Source organism: Schistocerca serialis, chromosome 8, assembly GCF_023864345.2.
Source record: "Schistocerca serialis cubense isolate TAMUIC-IGC-003099 chromosome 8, iqSchSeri2.2, whole genome shotgun sequence".
In the NCBI taxonomy this organism is placed as follows: domain Eukaryota; kingdom Metazoa; phylum Arthropoda; class Insecta; order Orthoptera; family Acrididae; genus Schistocerca; species Schistocerca serialis.
The window spans coordinates 378,331,331-378,344,957 of record NC_064645.1 but is presented as its reverse complement, the minus strand read 5'-3'; the positions used below and the strand labels follow the sequence as shown (position 1 = coordinate 378,344,957).

The following is a 13,627-nucleotide window of genomic DNA, read 5'->3' as shown; positions in this document are numbered from 1 at the left end:
AGCAATTGTCACAACGCTGTCTGGTCAGCTTCAACTCTATGGTGACTTCAAGGTCACTTGTAATGCACACCTGCCACAGATACTTACCCCTTCTTGCCTGCAGGAGCTGCTCAAAAAACTGACTGAGTTTATTCTTTTCAAAAATCAACTTGGCGAAAGCCTACCTTAAAATTCTGTTGGACAAAGCATCAGAACAGTTGCTTACGAAATGATAATTAAATCGAAAGCCACAGGTGTTGATATACAACAATGGGGACAGCTGAAAATGTGTGCCCCAACCGGGACTCAAACCTGGGTTCTCCTGCTTACATGGCAGACGCTCTATCCATCTGAGCCACTGAGGGCACAGAGGATAGTGCGACTGCAGGGACTTATCCCATGCATGCCTCCTGCGAGACCCGCATTTCCAGCTGTCCACAACCCACATTCGTAGTACTCCTAATAGATATTTGCCCATTCACTCATTACTCATGAATTAGCTGCCGACAGGTGTTGTTGATATACAACAATGGGGACAGCTGACAATGTGTGCCCCGACCGGGACTCAAACCTGGGATCTCCTGGTTACATGGCAGACGCTCTATCCATCTGAGCCACCAAGGGCACAGAGGAAACTGTGACTGCAGGAACTTATCCCTTGCATGCCTCCTGCGAGACCCACATTCCCAACTGCCCACAACTTGCTACATTTGTAGTGCTCCTAATAGGTATTTGCCCAATCACTCATTACTTGCGCCAGTCTAAGCTGACGAGTCCCAGAAGGTCAATGACCGGGTAGCCTTAAACTATACGAAGATGGTATCTGTTCCCAAAAGAACGATACCATTGATGACCGTGCAGTTCCTTTAGAATGAAATGATGATTAAATCGAAACCCTCAGCTACTGACAGGTGTTGTTGATATACAACAATGTGCACAGCTGAAAATGTGTGCCCCGACCGGTCATCAATGGTATCTGTTCTTTCAGGAATAGATACCATCTTCATACAGTTGTTTACCGTTAATACACCTTCCAGCCTCTATCAGCATCAACAGCTAATGTTTGGGGTCGCTAGTGCGCCTGCTACCTTCCAACAAAGCGATTGACCCTAATTGCATCAGTTATCTTTACAGTATCATTGTGACAGGTACTACCACACAGGATCACCTACACAACTTCCGTTCTTTGTGTACTGTTCTACAGCCAGCAGGCCTCAAATGTCATCTCACCAAGTCTTAACTTTTTCCAGACTTCCATTGTTTATTTTGATCAAGAAATTTCCCGGCAGGTTGTGCACCCCATGGAACAGCTTGTCACTCTCATTACTGTGTTTTCCTGACCATCTAATCTATGAGAACTTCAGGCATTCCTTGGCAAAGTGGCATACTATTGCATGTTTCTTCCGAGAGCAGCTGCTATCGCCCACTGCTTACATGTGTTGCTTTGGAAATGTGCTTCTTTTGTTTGGTCTACAGCTCATGGGCTTAAGTATAGTCTCTGTTTCACACCGTGTCTTGCAGCAATTCAAGCCAACAAGCATATGATGTTGACCATGGCAGCATCCTAGTATGAAGGGAGGGAGGGGGATCCTGGCTCATTGCCATTCAGATTGACTCTGAGCAGCCTATTGCCTTTGCACCGAAAACATTCATCTAAGCCCAGCAACTTTATTCACAGGTTAAAAAAGAAGCTCTTGCTATTTTCTATGCCCTAAAAAAATTTCATGTGTTCTTGTGTACTAAAAAATTTCATCACTGACCATAAAGCCCTTGGTTTAGCCTTGGGCTCTCATATGCACCCCACATCAAGACATGTGAATGTGGACTCCCCATGGGACCTGACCCCTCATTCGACAGGCAGGGACTGCTTTGTTTTCCACTGGATACGAAGGCAGTGCACACAGTTGGTGGCTTTTCCATCACCAGTTTCCATGTTGCCTGTGCATGGTGGCGGACCCCCCTGCGGGTCCAGGGATTAGAATAGGCCCAAGGTATTCCTGCCTGCCATATGAGGTGACTAACAGGAGTTTCACATGTTTATGTGATGGTCCCCTGTAGGGTTTGACCTCCATTCTTCAAAATTTTCCTGAAGAGTGAGCCAATTGGGGAAGGGCGCCTTACAAGGTGCATCGTGCATTGAGATATTTAGCCCACTTTCTCGTCGTCACATTGCAGTCCTGCCCATCCTCCATCTCTTGGGTGAGGACACCTTCCTGGGTGCATTTTCCACCATGCACTATGTGATGTCGATTTCTGCATCAACGATGACCATGGACTTCTTTGTACCTGATATCCAGACAAGTAGCCAGTCCATTGTGATGGGGCCGCCATGTACCCTATTGGTTGTAACCCCCTGACCACACAGGGATCGCTCTGCTGATGCCTGCACCGTTAACTCCCCAAATATGCCAAGGGGTAGATGCACAGCCCCCTGGGGCATCGGCACTCCCAACAATGGCCATCCTGCCAGGTGGCCTTTGCTGCGGCTGGGTGGCACCTATGGGGAGGGCCCCTGGTCGGAGTGGGTGGCATCAGGGTGGATGACATGCAATGAAGTGTAGTCCATCATCTGTTGCTGGTGAAACACCAGCAGTCTCTAAGCGATCACGAGCTCAGTTCATCACACAGAAGTACGACCCCAAATTGTTCCCCTCCCTGGCCACACCATGGAAGGAACATCAGGCTAAGGATGGCAGTGGATCTTATTCACCCCAGTACCTTGTATGTTCGAGAGCTGATGGGGAATCTTTCATGATGATGAAGCCTCAGTTTTTTTTTTTTTTTTTTTTTTTTTAGCATATAGAGTACAAGTTTGGAGAGGTGGAGGGCTTGTCCAAAATGAGATCTGGGTCAGTCTTGATCAAAACAGCATCCTCTGTCCAGTCATGGGAGTTACTTGCTTGTGATAAGCTGGGGGATGTTTCTGTAACCATCATGCCCCATAAGAGCTTAAATATGGCCCAGGGTATCATATTTCACAGAGACCTTCTTTTGCAGTCCGACAATGAGCTGAGCGCCAATTTAGAGCGGCGAGGTGTACATTTCATCCGGCCTGTGTCCACTGGGGTCTGAAGGATAATCAGATTGCCACCGGTGCCTTCATCTTGGCCTTTGAGGGTGATACATTGCCTGAGAAGGTCAAGGTGATGGTGTACCGGTGTGATGTAAAACCCTATATCCCTCCGCCAATGCGGTGCTTTAAGTGCTGGAAGTTCAGCCATATGTCTTCCTGCTGTACTTCCAGCATCAAATTCCGAGATTGCGGACGCCCATCACATCCCAATACTCCATGTGCCCCGCCTCCCATCTGTGTCAACTGCGAAGAGTACCATTTTCCTTGCTCGCCTGACTGCAGGATTCTCCAGAAAGAAAGGAAAATCATGAAGTAAAAGACCCTGGACGGACTGACCTACACTGAGACTAAGAGAAAATTTGAATGCCTGCATCCTGTGTATATGACATCGTCTGATGCCACCACTACAACAGTTCTGACACCATCAGCTCCACTAACGCAGGTCATCTTTCAGAGCCGTAAGACTACACATGCCCCCTTGATGGTGGGGGGCATTTCCCTCCCTGTTGCTCCTGCACCACCTACTCCGGGAGCAACACCCCCCCCCCCCCCCTCCCCCCAACCACCGGGGACGTCCGTCCCCACTTCTAAACTTCTAAGCCAGAGAAGCATAAGTCTTCTTCAGCTTCTCTTGCTAGGAAGGGGTCCCTTGGGTCACTCCCTCTCCAGGTTTCTTCTAGTGGGAAAGATGACACCCCCCAGTGGCTAAAGAGCCCAAAAGTAGCTGGTCATAGGGCTTCACGCACATCCTCAGTCCCAGAGACTGAGCCAGTGAAGTCCTCCCAGCCAGGGAAACCCAAGGAGCAGTAAGAGAAATCCAAAATGAAAACCTCTAAGACCAAGGAAGTAGTGGTGGCGGCCACACCACCACTACCTACAAGCTCTGCGGCTGAGGATGGGGTGGAGATTTTGGCGTCCGCTGAGGACATAGATCTCACCAGACCCTCAGACACGATGGATATAGACTGCTCAGGCATTAAATCAAAGGCAGCATGTGACTCTGAGGCATAAACTGCCTCATTGAATGTTCCATGCCTTTCCAGTCTCACGATGTAATCCTCCAGTGGAATTGCGGCGGTTTTTTCCACCGCCTGGCTGAGCTACGGCAACGGTTAAGCTTTACACTTGCTATCTGCATTGCCCTCCTGGAAACCTGGTTCCTGGCAATGCGGTCCCCTGCCCTCTGCGGCTGTAAGGGATATTACAGGAACCGTAGTAACTATAATCGAGTGTCAAGTGGAATTTGCGTTTATGTCCTAAACTCCGTCTGTAGAGAACATGTGCCCCTTCCAACCCCTCTTGAAGCTGTGGCTATCAAAATAAGGACAACACAGAAAATAACCATCTGCAATGTATATCTTCCTCCAGATGGTGCAGTACCCCTGAATGTATTAGCTGTACTGATTGATCAACTCCCTAAACCTTTCCTACTTCTGGGAGATTTTAATGCCCATAACCCCTTGTGGGATGGTACCATGCGACCTGGCTGAGACAGAGATGTCGAAACTTTACTGTCGCAATTTGACCTGTGCCTCTTAAATACTGGGGTCACCACACATTTCATTGTGGCTCATGGTAGTTACTCGGCCATTGATTATCAATTTGCAGCCCACAATTTATCCCATCTATCCACTGGAGAGCACATGATGACCTGTGTGGTCGTGACCACTTTCCTATCTTCATGTCCCTGCCCCAGTGTCAGGCACACTGATGCCTGCCCAGATGGGCTTTGAGCAAGGCGGACTGGGGAACTTTCACCTCTGCTGTCACCGCTGAATCTCCCCCACACGGTAACATCGATGTGGTGGTTGAGCAGGTGACTAGCACAATTGTTTCTGCTGCAGAAAATGTGATCCCTCGCTCTTTAGGGTGCCCGAGGCATAAGGCAGTCCCTTGGTGGTCACCGGAAGTCACTGAAGCAATTAAGGAGCGTCAGCGAGCTCTTCAGTGGCATAAGCAGGACCCTTCCCTGAAACACCTCATAGCCTTTACACAGCTCCGTGCCCATGTTCGCTATCTTATCAAATAACAGAAGGAGTGTTGGGAGAGACACGTCTCCACCATTGGGTGCCACATGTCACCTTCCTAAGTCTGGGCAAAGATCAACCGTCTTTTCGGGTACCAGGCCCCAACAGCTATCCCTGGTGTTACCATAAATGGCGAGTTATGCACCGATGCAAACGCGATTGCCGAGCACTTTGCCTGAGCCTCTGTGTCGGAGAATTACCCCCAGCCTTTCGCAGTCAAACGGCAGCTGGAAGGGAATGTCCTCTCATTCACTACACACTGCAGTGAATCCTATAACGCCCCATTTACAGAGTGGGAGCTCCTCAGTGCCCTTGCACATTGCCCCGACACAGCTCCTGGGCCTGATCACATCCACAGCCAGATGATTAAACATATCTCATCTGACTACAAGCGACATCTTCTCGTCATCTTCAACTGGATCTGGTATGATAGCGTTTTTCCATCGCAATGGCACGAGAGCACCATCATTCTGGTGCTCAAACCCGGTAAAAACCTGCTTGATGTGGATAGCTATAGGCCCATCAGGCTCACCAACATTCTTTGTAAGCTGCTGGAACGTACGGTATGTCGGCTGTTGGGTTGGGTCCTGGAGTCACGTGGCTTGCTGGCTCCATGTCAGGGTGGCTTCCGCCAGGGTCGCTCTACCACTGATAATCTTGTGTCCATCGAGTATGCCATCCGAACAGCCTTTTCCAGACGGCAACACCTGAATGCCTTTTTTTTTTTTTTTTACTCATGTAAAGCATACGACACAACTTGGTGACATCATATCCTTGCCACATTGTATGAGTGGGGTCTCCAGGGACCACTCCCGATTTTTATCCAAAGCTTCCTGTCACTCTGTACTTTCCATGTCCAAGCTGGTGATTCCCATAGTTCCATCCATATACAGGAGAATGGAGTCCCACAGAGCTCTGTATTGAGTGTGTCTCTATTTTTAGTGGCCATTAACGGTCTAGCAGCAGCTATCGGGCCCTCCGTCTCCCCTTCTCTGTATGCAGACGGCTTCTGCATTTCGTACTGTTGTTGCTGAGCGTCACCTCTAGGGAGCTATCCACAAGGTGCAGTCATGGGCTCTAGCCTACAGCTTCCAGTTTTCAGCCGCAAAGTTGCATGTCATGCACTTCTGTCAGGGTCGTACCATTCATCCAGAACGCGCACTTTATCTTAATGACGATCCACTCACTGTATTGGAGACATATCAATTCCTAGGACTAGTTCTTGACACTCGATTGACTTGGCTCCCTCATCATCGTCAGCTTAAGCAGAAGTGCTGGCAGCACCTCAATGCCCTCCATTGCCTGAGCAACACCAATTGGGGTGCCGATCACTGTACACTGCTGCAGCTCTACAGAGCCCTTGTCCAATCCCAAATTGACCATGGGAGTGTGGTTTATGGTTCGGCTGCGCCTTCAGCATTGCATTTACTTGACCCTGTGCACCACTGTGGGGTTCGATTAGCGACAGGAGCTTTTAGGATGAGTCTGGTGACCAGCGTACTGGTGGAGGCTTGTGTTCCTCCACTGCAGATCAGATGTGCGCAACTGCTCGCCAGTTACGCAGCACACATTCATAGTTTCCCTGAGCATCCGAATTATCGTCTCCTTTTCCCTCCTGCAGCAGTCCATCTCCCGCATTGGCGGCCCAGATTGGGGCTAATGATTGCGGTTCATGTGTGGTCCCTTCTCTCCGAACTGAAGTCCTTCCCTTTACCACCTCTACTTGCGGTCCATTCACGTACGCCTCCATGGAGTACGCCTCGGCTGCAGCTTTGTCTGGACCTTTTGCATGGCCCTAAGGACTCCGTTATCCCCGCCACCCTTCGCTGTCAGTTCCTCTGATTCTTGGTGTGTTCCAGGGCTCGGAGGTGGTTTACACTGAAGGCTCAATGGCTGATGGTGACGCAGGCTTCACATATGTTCATGGAGGACATATTGAGCAGCACTCCTTGCCAGATGGCTGCAGTGTTTTCACTGCAGAGATGGCGGCCATATCTCGTGCTCTTGAGTACATCCGCTCATGCCCTGGTGAGTAATTTCTCTTGTGTTCTGACTCATTGAGCAGCCTACAAGGTATCGACCAGTGCTACCCTCACCACCCTCTGGTAGCATCCATTCAGGAGTCCATCTATGCCCTGGAACAGTCCTGCCATTCCTTGGTGTTTGTGTGGACCCCAGGACACGTCGGAAACCCCAGCAATGAACTTGCCGACAGGCTGGCCAAACTGGCGATGCGGAAACTGCTTCTAGAGATAGGCATCTCCGAAGCTGACCTGCGTTCTGTCTTACACTGCAGGGTTTTCCAGCTTTGGGAGATGGAATGGCATAACAGTACGCACAACAAACTGCATGTCATTAAGGAGACTATGAATGTGTGGAAGTCTTCCATGCAGGCCTCTCGCAGGGAATCAGTTGTCCTCTGCCGGCTCCGCATTAGCCATATGTGGCTAATGCAGGGTTACCTACTCCATCATGAGGACCCACCTCAGTGTCACTGTGGCTCCCAAATGACAGTTGTCCACCTCTTGCTGGACTGCCCATTTTTAGCCGCTCTGCGGCAGACTTTTAACTTTCCCAGCACCCTGCCTTCGCTGTTGGACAACAATGCCTCCACAGCAACTTTAGTTTTACATTTTATCCGTCAGATTCGGTTTTATACTTCTATGTAGTTTTTAGCGCATACCCTTTGTCCCTCTGTGTCCTCCACTCTAATGCTTTTAGGGTAGAAGTTTTAATGTGTTGCAGAATGGCTGGCTTTCCCTTTTTATTCTCGTGGTTGGCCAGCCACTGTAATCTGCTTTCATGTTTTACTCTCTTCTGTTTATAGCGTCTCTCTGTTGTTTTCTTGTCCTCTTTTGTTCCTTTCAGTGTTCGTTGCCTTCCCGTCATTCTTGTGACTTTTCCTTTCTTTCCATTTTGTGTCATATGTTTTGTCCATTTTATTCTCACACTTGTGGCATTGTTTTATTAGGAACAAGGAACTGATGACCTCGTAGTTTGGTCCCTTCTCCCACCTTTAAACCAACCAACCAACCAACCAACCAACCATGGTGGCGGATCTGGTGCTTTGGCAGGTCATATGCAAGATGCAACTCGGGTGGTCCAACTGTCCGCAGAAGCAGGTATTGGACCTGCTTCAGAATTATGAGGGTGGTTTGATACTCCGGTGAAAAAGCAAGAACAAATGTCTTTTTCATAGACAACTAACCTTACTTCTTGACATTGTTTCCTTTAAGGGATATATACCTGGTCCAGCAGTCCTTCACCTTTTTCATATCACTAGAAAAACTTGTTCTGTCAAACTCCACAAACTACTCATTGACTGCAACTATCACTTCCTCATTTGATGAAATTTCTTCTTAGCAAGTCAAAGTTTCAGTTTAGAGAACATGAAGAAGTTGCTAGGGGCTAAGTCTGGTGAACTGTGTGGATGAGAAAGCCCAATTCATGCATTTTCACCATTGTTATTACTGGTGTATGGAATGGTGCTATATCTTGATGAAGGAGCAGTTTTTTGCAAGCCACTCTTGATCCACTTTCAATCAATTCAAGTTTCAAACAATCCAGCAATGAAGCCTATTAGGGTCCAGTCATGGTTCTGCCTTTTACCAAGTAATCTACGAGGATTATTCCTTGGGAAAGTGGCCATCACCCTACCAGCTGATAAAATGATTGTTGTGTTCTTCAGTGCTCTTTCATCAGATCTTGTCAATTGTTTTAACCTCCATTTTGACTCTGGTGTGTAATGATGGAACCAGGTTTCATCAATAGTGTAAGCATACAAGCTGTGGCGGGAGTTCAGAGCGGCAGTTTCCCGCCGCAGAGCCCATGGCTAGTGGTTACTAAGGAGCCATGGTGAGTGGCTAGTGATTATATGGCCTTGGAAAAACCCGAGTGGGAGTGTATGGCCATATCTGTGCACTTGGAGAAATTTATATGCGACAGAGAGAGAGAGAGAGGGGGGGGGGGGGGGGGCAGACCTAAGAGTGACATGGAGGTGCGAGTTGGCACTCGTGGACAGAAAAATAAGTAAAACTAAATTATCTAGACGTACCACAAAAATATGCAATAGTTTAAAAGTTATTTTCATCTTCAAAACTGTAAATTTATGAAAGTTCAAAAGCTCATCTCTTGGCAATGCTTTGGCCGATTAATAGGAACAAAGTGTCTACAGATGCGGCTAGTAGAGCTGCATCGAACAGTCACAGCCAATTTAGCAAAACATGTACCATTTTTGAATGAGAGGTCGGAGTATGGGATTTGACTGAGAGAAATTCTGTTTTTGGTAATAAATAAATTTGAAGCGACGAAACTAGAGGCAGCATTCTAAAGTTTAAAGAGTAGATAAGTAATTAAGTATGTATTTTTATTTGCTTATTTATGTTTAGCATTAAAAATCTGGAGAAAGCAAAATCATGCCACAAGAACATTATTTGTGAAAAAATAGTGGCAGATACAAAAAAATTGACTTTAAATTGTTATTGTCCTGAAAATTTCCATATTTTTCAATATATCATGTGTGTTTTTGTGTTTAGTTTTAGAATATTCATAACCTTTGTCACATATTGTTTTGAGTTACGCAGTCATTTCAAGGGTGCATAGGGTGGTCATCTTTGAGGGCAGTTGGTTCTGAGTGATGCTAAGAGCCGGACATGCCGCGCATCTGGGGGTAGTAGTGGGTTGGTAGCCACGTTCGGGGACTAGTATGTATGTAGCAACCTTCAAAAACAATTGAGTGGAGTGCAATATAGTGGTTTAGGACTGCAGACAACAGTGTATTTTGTGAACAGACTGTCGAGTGCCGTGATCATAACATAGGAATTTTATAGTGAAGTGTTGTAGCGTCTGTTATTAAAGGCTGCCTTTATGTAAAAGCCCCTCAGACCGCATTTTAAGTGTTTATTGAATATATTGAAGACAAATAAACTACTTGTAGTAGTGACTCAATATTTTAAGTTTCATTTCACCACAATACCTGCTGGCATTGTTTTGTTTTATTTTATTTCAACTTAAAAATTGAGTTTACAACATGTGTGAGCTGGCACCCCTACGATGAAAAACATAGCCAAACATTCAGACCAGCCACATCTCTGGGCTGCTCAATTAAGCTGAGTGTAACAAATATATATATTTTCGTGCCATAGGACATGGGGTCTAGAGTTAATTATTCAAGCTACAGTGCGTAGTGCCCAGTACAGTCGTAACGGTCACAAACTGGCACAAAAAGTCTTGCAGATTGTGACTGGACATCACCCAACATTACGTTGAAATGTTGTTCTGGATGAACTTTTGGGTGACTGGGAGCAATCATGACACCCACCTTACACACAGCTTCTTCATAGTCAATCCTCCAAGCAAGACATTATGCTTTCACTCAGTTGAGATGCCTACAGTCTCAGCAATCTCATGTATTTTTATTCTGTGGGCTTACATTACCACACAATGGATTTTGTCAATGGTTTCCTTTGTGGTAACATAAATTGGACAGCTAATGTGTTTTGATTTGCGTAACAGTCATGTGCTTCAAATGAAAACATTTAAATACACCACAAAACTTTGTTTTCTCCATTTTCAGTTGCAGCTGACACACTGAATAATTGAAACAGCTGTCACCAATGAACTGTATGCTGTACTTTGTTGAAATTCTTTATACAATCCTTGGAATAATCAAGCTTACTAACCATGAAGGCACAACAAAAGTGCTCCAGTCTTTAATGGAAAGGTTCATTTCCCAAATTGGGTATCCAGTGGCTTGTCAGTGAGAGGACCTCCATTTTACAACAGGGTCACTGGGGTATCTCTCACACGAAAACTGTTGGCACGTCACCATGCGTTTTGGTCAAGTATCGAACAGGAGGTGGAACACCTTGTCACGGCCTGTTGCAAGTGTTCTTGTCAGCAGCCGGCACCACACTATGTTTTTTGACCGTGGTCAGTCCTTGCACAGCCTTGGGAAAAAGAGTCAAAATTGATTTTGCTGGTTCTTTTATAATCAGTTTCTGGTTGTTGGCAACTGATGTTTTTTCTAGTTTTCCTTATGCCCTTCATTGTCAGTCTGTGACAGTAGACATGACTGTCAAGGCCCTGACGAAGATATTCTCTGTAGAAGGCTTATCCTGCACCCTGGTTTTGGACAATGGGCCTCAGTTCATTGTGCAATCTTTAAAGGACTTTGGTACACACAATGGCATTCACCAAATCAAGGTGCCTCCCTTCCATTGGTTGCAAAACAATAAAGCAGAATGCCTCGTCCAAATGTTTAAGATGCAGATGCGCAAGTACATAGAAGATTTTCCAGCCAAGGAGGCTCTCACATTTTTTTAAGCTTTCACAGAATGAATCTCCTGCAAGCCATCAGTTGCAGACACTGCTCAACCACCCACACATTACCAGATTCATTGCCATTCGCACCCAGCACACCAGTCTGGGCCAGGGTGTATGGACAGTGCCCTCACTGGATTTCAGCTGTTTTACAAAGCCAGTGCAGTCATAGAGTCTTCATGGTTTGCACCACAGAGCAACTCGTGGCATGTCACCAGAACCAGTTGCATCCCAGGGTGGGTGCAGGAGCCCATTCTCGAGCCATCGGTCTGATGCATTGTTTTCTGTTGGTCCTTGCCACTCCAGGGGTTGTGCAGGCTGGGCTGTTACCACCTATTCCAGCAGTCAGCACTGACTGCAGATTTGCTTCCTGGACACTGATGGTGAGATGGGTCTGCTCCCTATGTCGCTGGTCCAGTCCAGTGGGCACCATGGAGTCTAGAGACTGCAGGGGTGTGTTTGCACCACTCACTTTCATTGTAGGCACCAGACAGATTGGGAACTTCTTCCACCTTTGACTACCAGGCCCAACACCGCCATCGATGTCTCATCAGTTACAACATGTGGACGGCGACACCTGGTCTTTCCCCCTTGTAACGAAGGAGTAGTGTAGTAACTTGTCAGTTATTACACCTACTACCAGGCCATTAGACCACTACGGCAAGCTTAGCACGCACCAGCATTCACACAGTGCACCTGCAACTACCTGAGGCAGCCCAGTCATCGACCACTGTCACCTGGTCCGCCATGCACATGCAGCATTACAGCAGTGGTACCTGAAGAAGAGAGCATCTTCATAACGACATGCATGAGACTCCAGGCCATTAGCTGTTAATGTTTCCAATACATGTCAACTGCTTGCATTGTTTTCTTGATGAGGTCTCTCCATGACCCAATACATTTGTATTCCTTTTATGGCCTTACGTTCCCATGTGTTCTAGTTGAAACAACACTGGAAAAGATACTGCAGGGTACATTAATAGAGAGAATAAAAAACAAAAGATAGATAATGTGCAATTCTCAGGCAGTTCAGATTCTTTCTAAATTTTTATTGACACCTATAAGGTCTCAAGTCAGTCACATATCGCATTTTTCGTACCCTCTTGCTATTCTGTATAATCTATCTGTACCTTCTGTGATTACCAGCACCGTCTGAAAAAAGTCAAGTAAGTACAATTGTATAACGTATTCGTCTCTTTGCTTTATTGCAGTTGTTACATTAAATATAGTGAGAGAAGTTGGTTTTCCTAGACAAGAGAACTCTGTACCTATTTGAATGGCTGGTCATTAGTTATTTAAGAGCAAAACAAATACACCGTCACCACAAGAAATGCCTTTTGCTCTATCAAATTGTACCAGTTAAATCAATAATGATAGAATATATTTTGTGTTTGTACAGATTTAAATTTTTTAATAAGTTAGCAACACCACATTGATGTATGGAACAAACAGCCAGATAGTTGACCATTGAAATAAATTGTGGTGTGCTAATATGATCATTAAAATAACAATTATAATGTGGTGGATGTGAAGACAATGATTGACCTGAGACTGAGGCCAGGATGATTATGGGAGGGACAGATATTTTGTAAGGATACCTTCCATCTGCGTAGTTCAGAGAAGCTAGTGGTGAAGGGAAGGATCCAGATGGCTCAGGCTGTGAAGCAACCATTGAAACTGAACATGTGGCGGTCAGGAGCATGTTTTACCGCCGGGCGGTCAACTTTGTTCTTGACAACACTTTGACGACAGCTGTACATGCTGATGGACAGTTGGTTGGTAATCATACAAATAGAAAAAGCTGGGCAGTGTTTGCAGCAGAATTGGTATATGACATGGCTCCTTTTATAGGTGGCTCTGATAGGGTAGGATAAGCCTGTGACAGGACTGGAGTAGGAGATGCTGGATGGGTGGATTTGGCAGGTCTTGCACCTTGGTATGCCACAGGTATATGATTTCTGGGGCAAAGAGTTGTGAGTGGGAGTGACATAAGGATGGATTAGGATGTTGTGTAGGTTTGATGGCTGATGGAACTCTGGTTTAGGAGGGGGTGGGAACAATCTCATACAGGAGGTCCCCCATTTCTGGGCAAGATGATAGATAATCAAAGTCCTTGTGAAAGATATGGTTCAGTTGTTCCAGTCTGTGGTGATCCTGAGTGATGAAGGGTGCGCTTCTTTGTGGACAATTCTTGCGGGTGATGGGTGGTGGGAGGATTGTGGGTGTG

At 46.4% G+C, this 13,627-nt stretch overlaps 1 protein-coding gene across 5 annotated transcripts in view; it reads left to right on the top strand.

Annotated features, from left to right (window-relative positions):
• The window catches only part of LOC126416405 (minichromosome maintenance domain-containing protein 2-like), a 70,921-nt gene that overhangs the window by 53,923 nt on the left and 3,371 nt on the right, over positions 1–13,627 (top strand). For 3 of the 5 annotated variants that reach the window (XM_050084115.1, XM_050084113.1, XM_050084114.1), the window contains one exon: positions 6,939–7,107. The exons of the other annotated variants lie outside the window; for them this stretch is intronic. In XM_050084115.1, coding sequence (XP_049940072.1) covers positions 6,976–7,107 — 132 coding nt within the window. In that variant the 5' untranslated portion in view covers positions 6,939–6,975. The remainder of the gene's footprint in view (positions 1–6,938; positions 7,108–13,627) is intronic. 5 annotated transcript variants of the gene reach the window in all.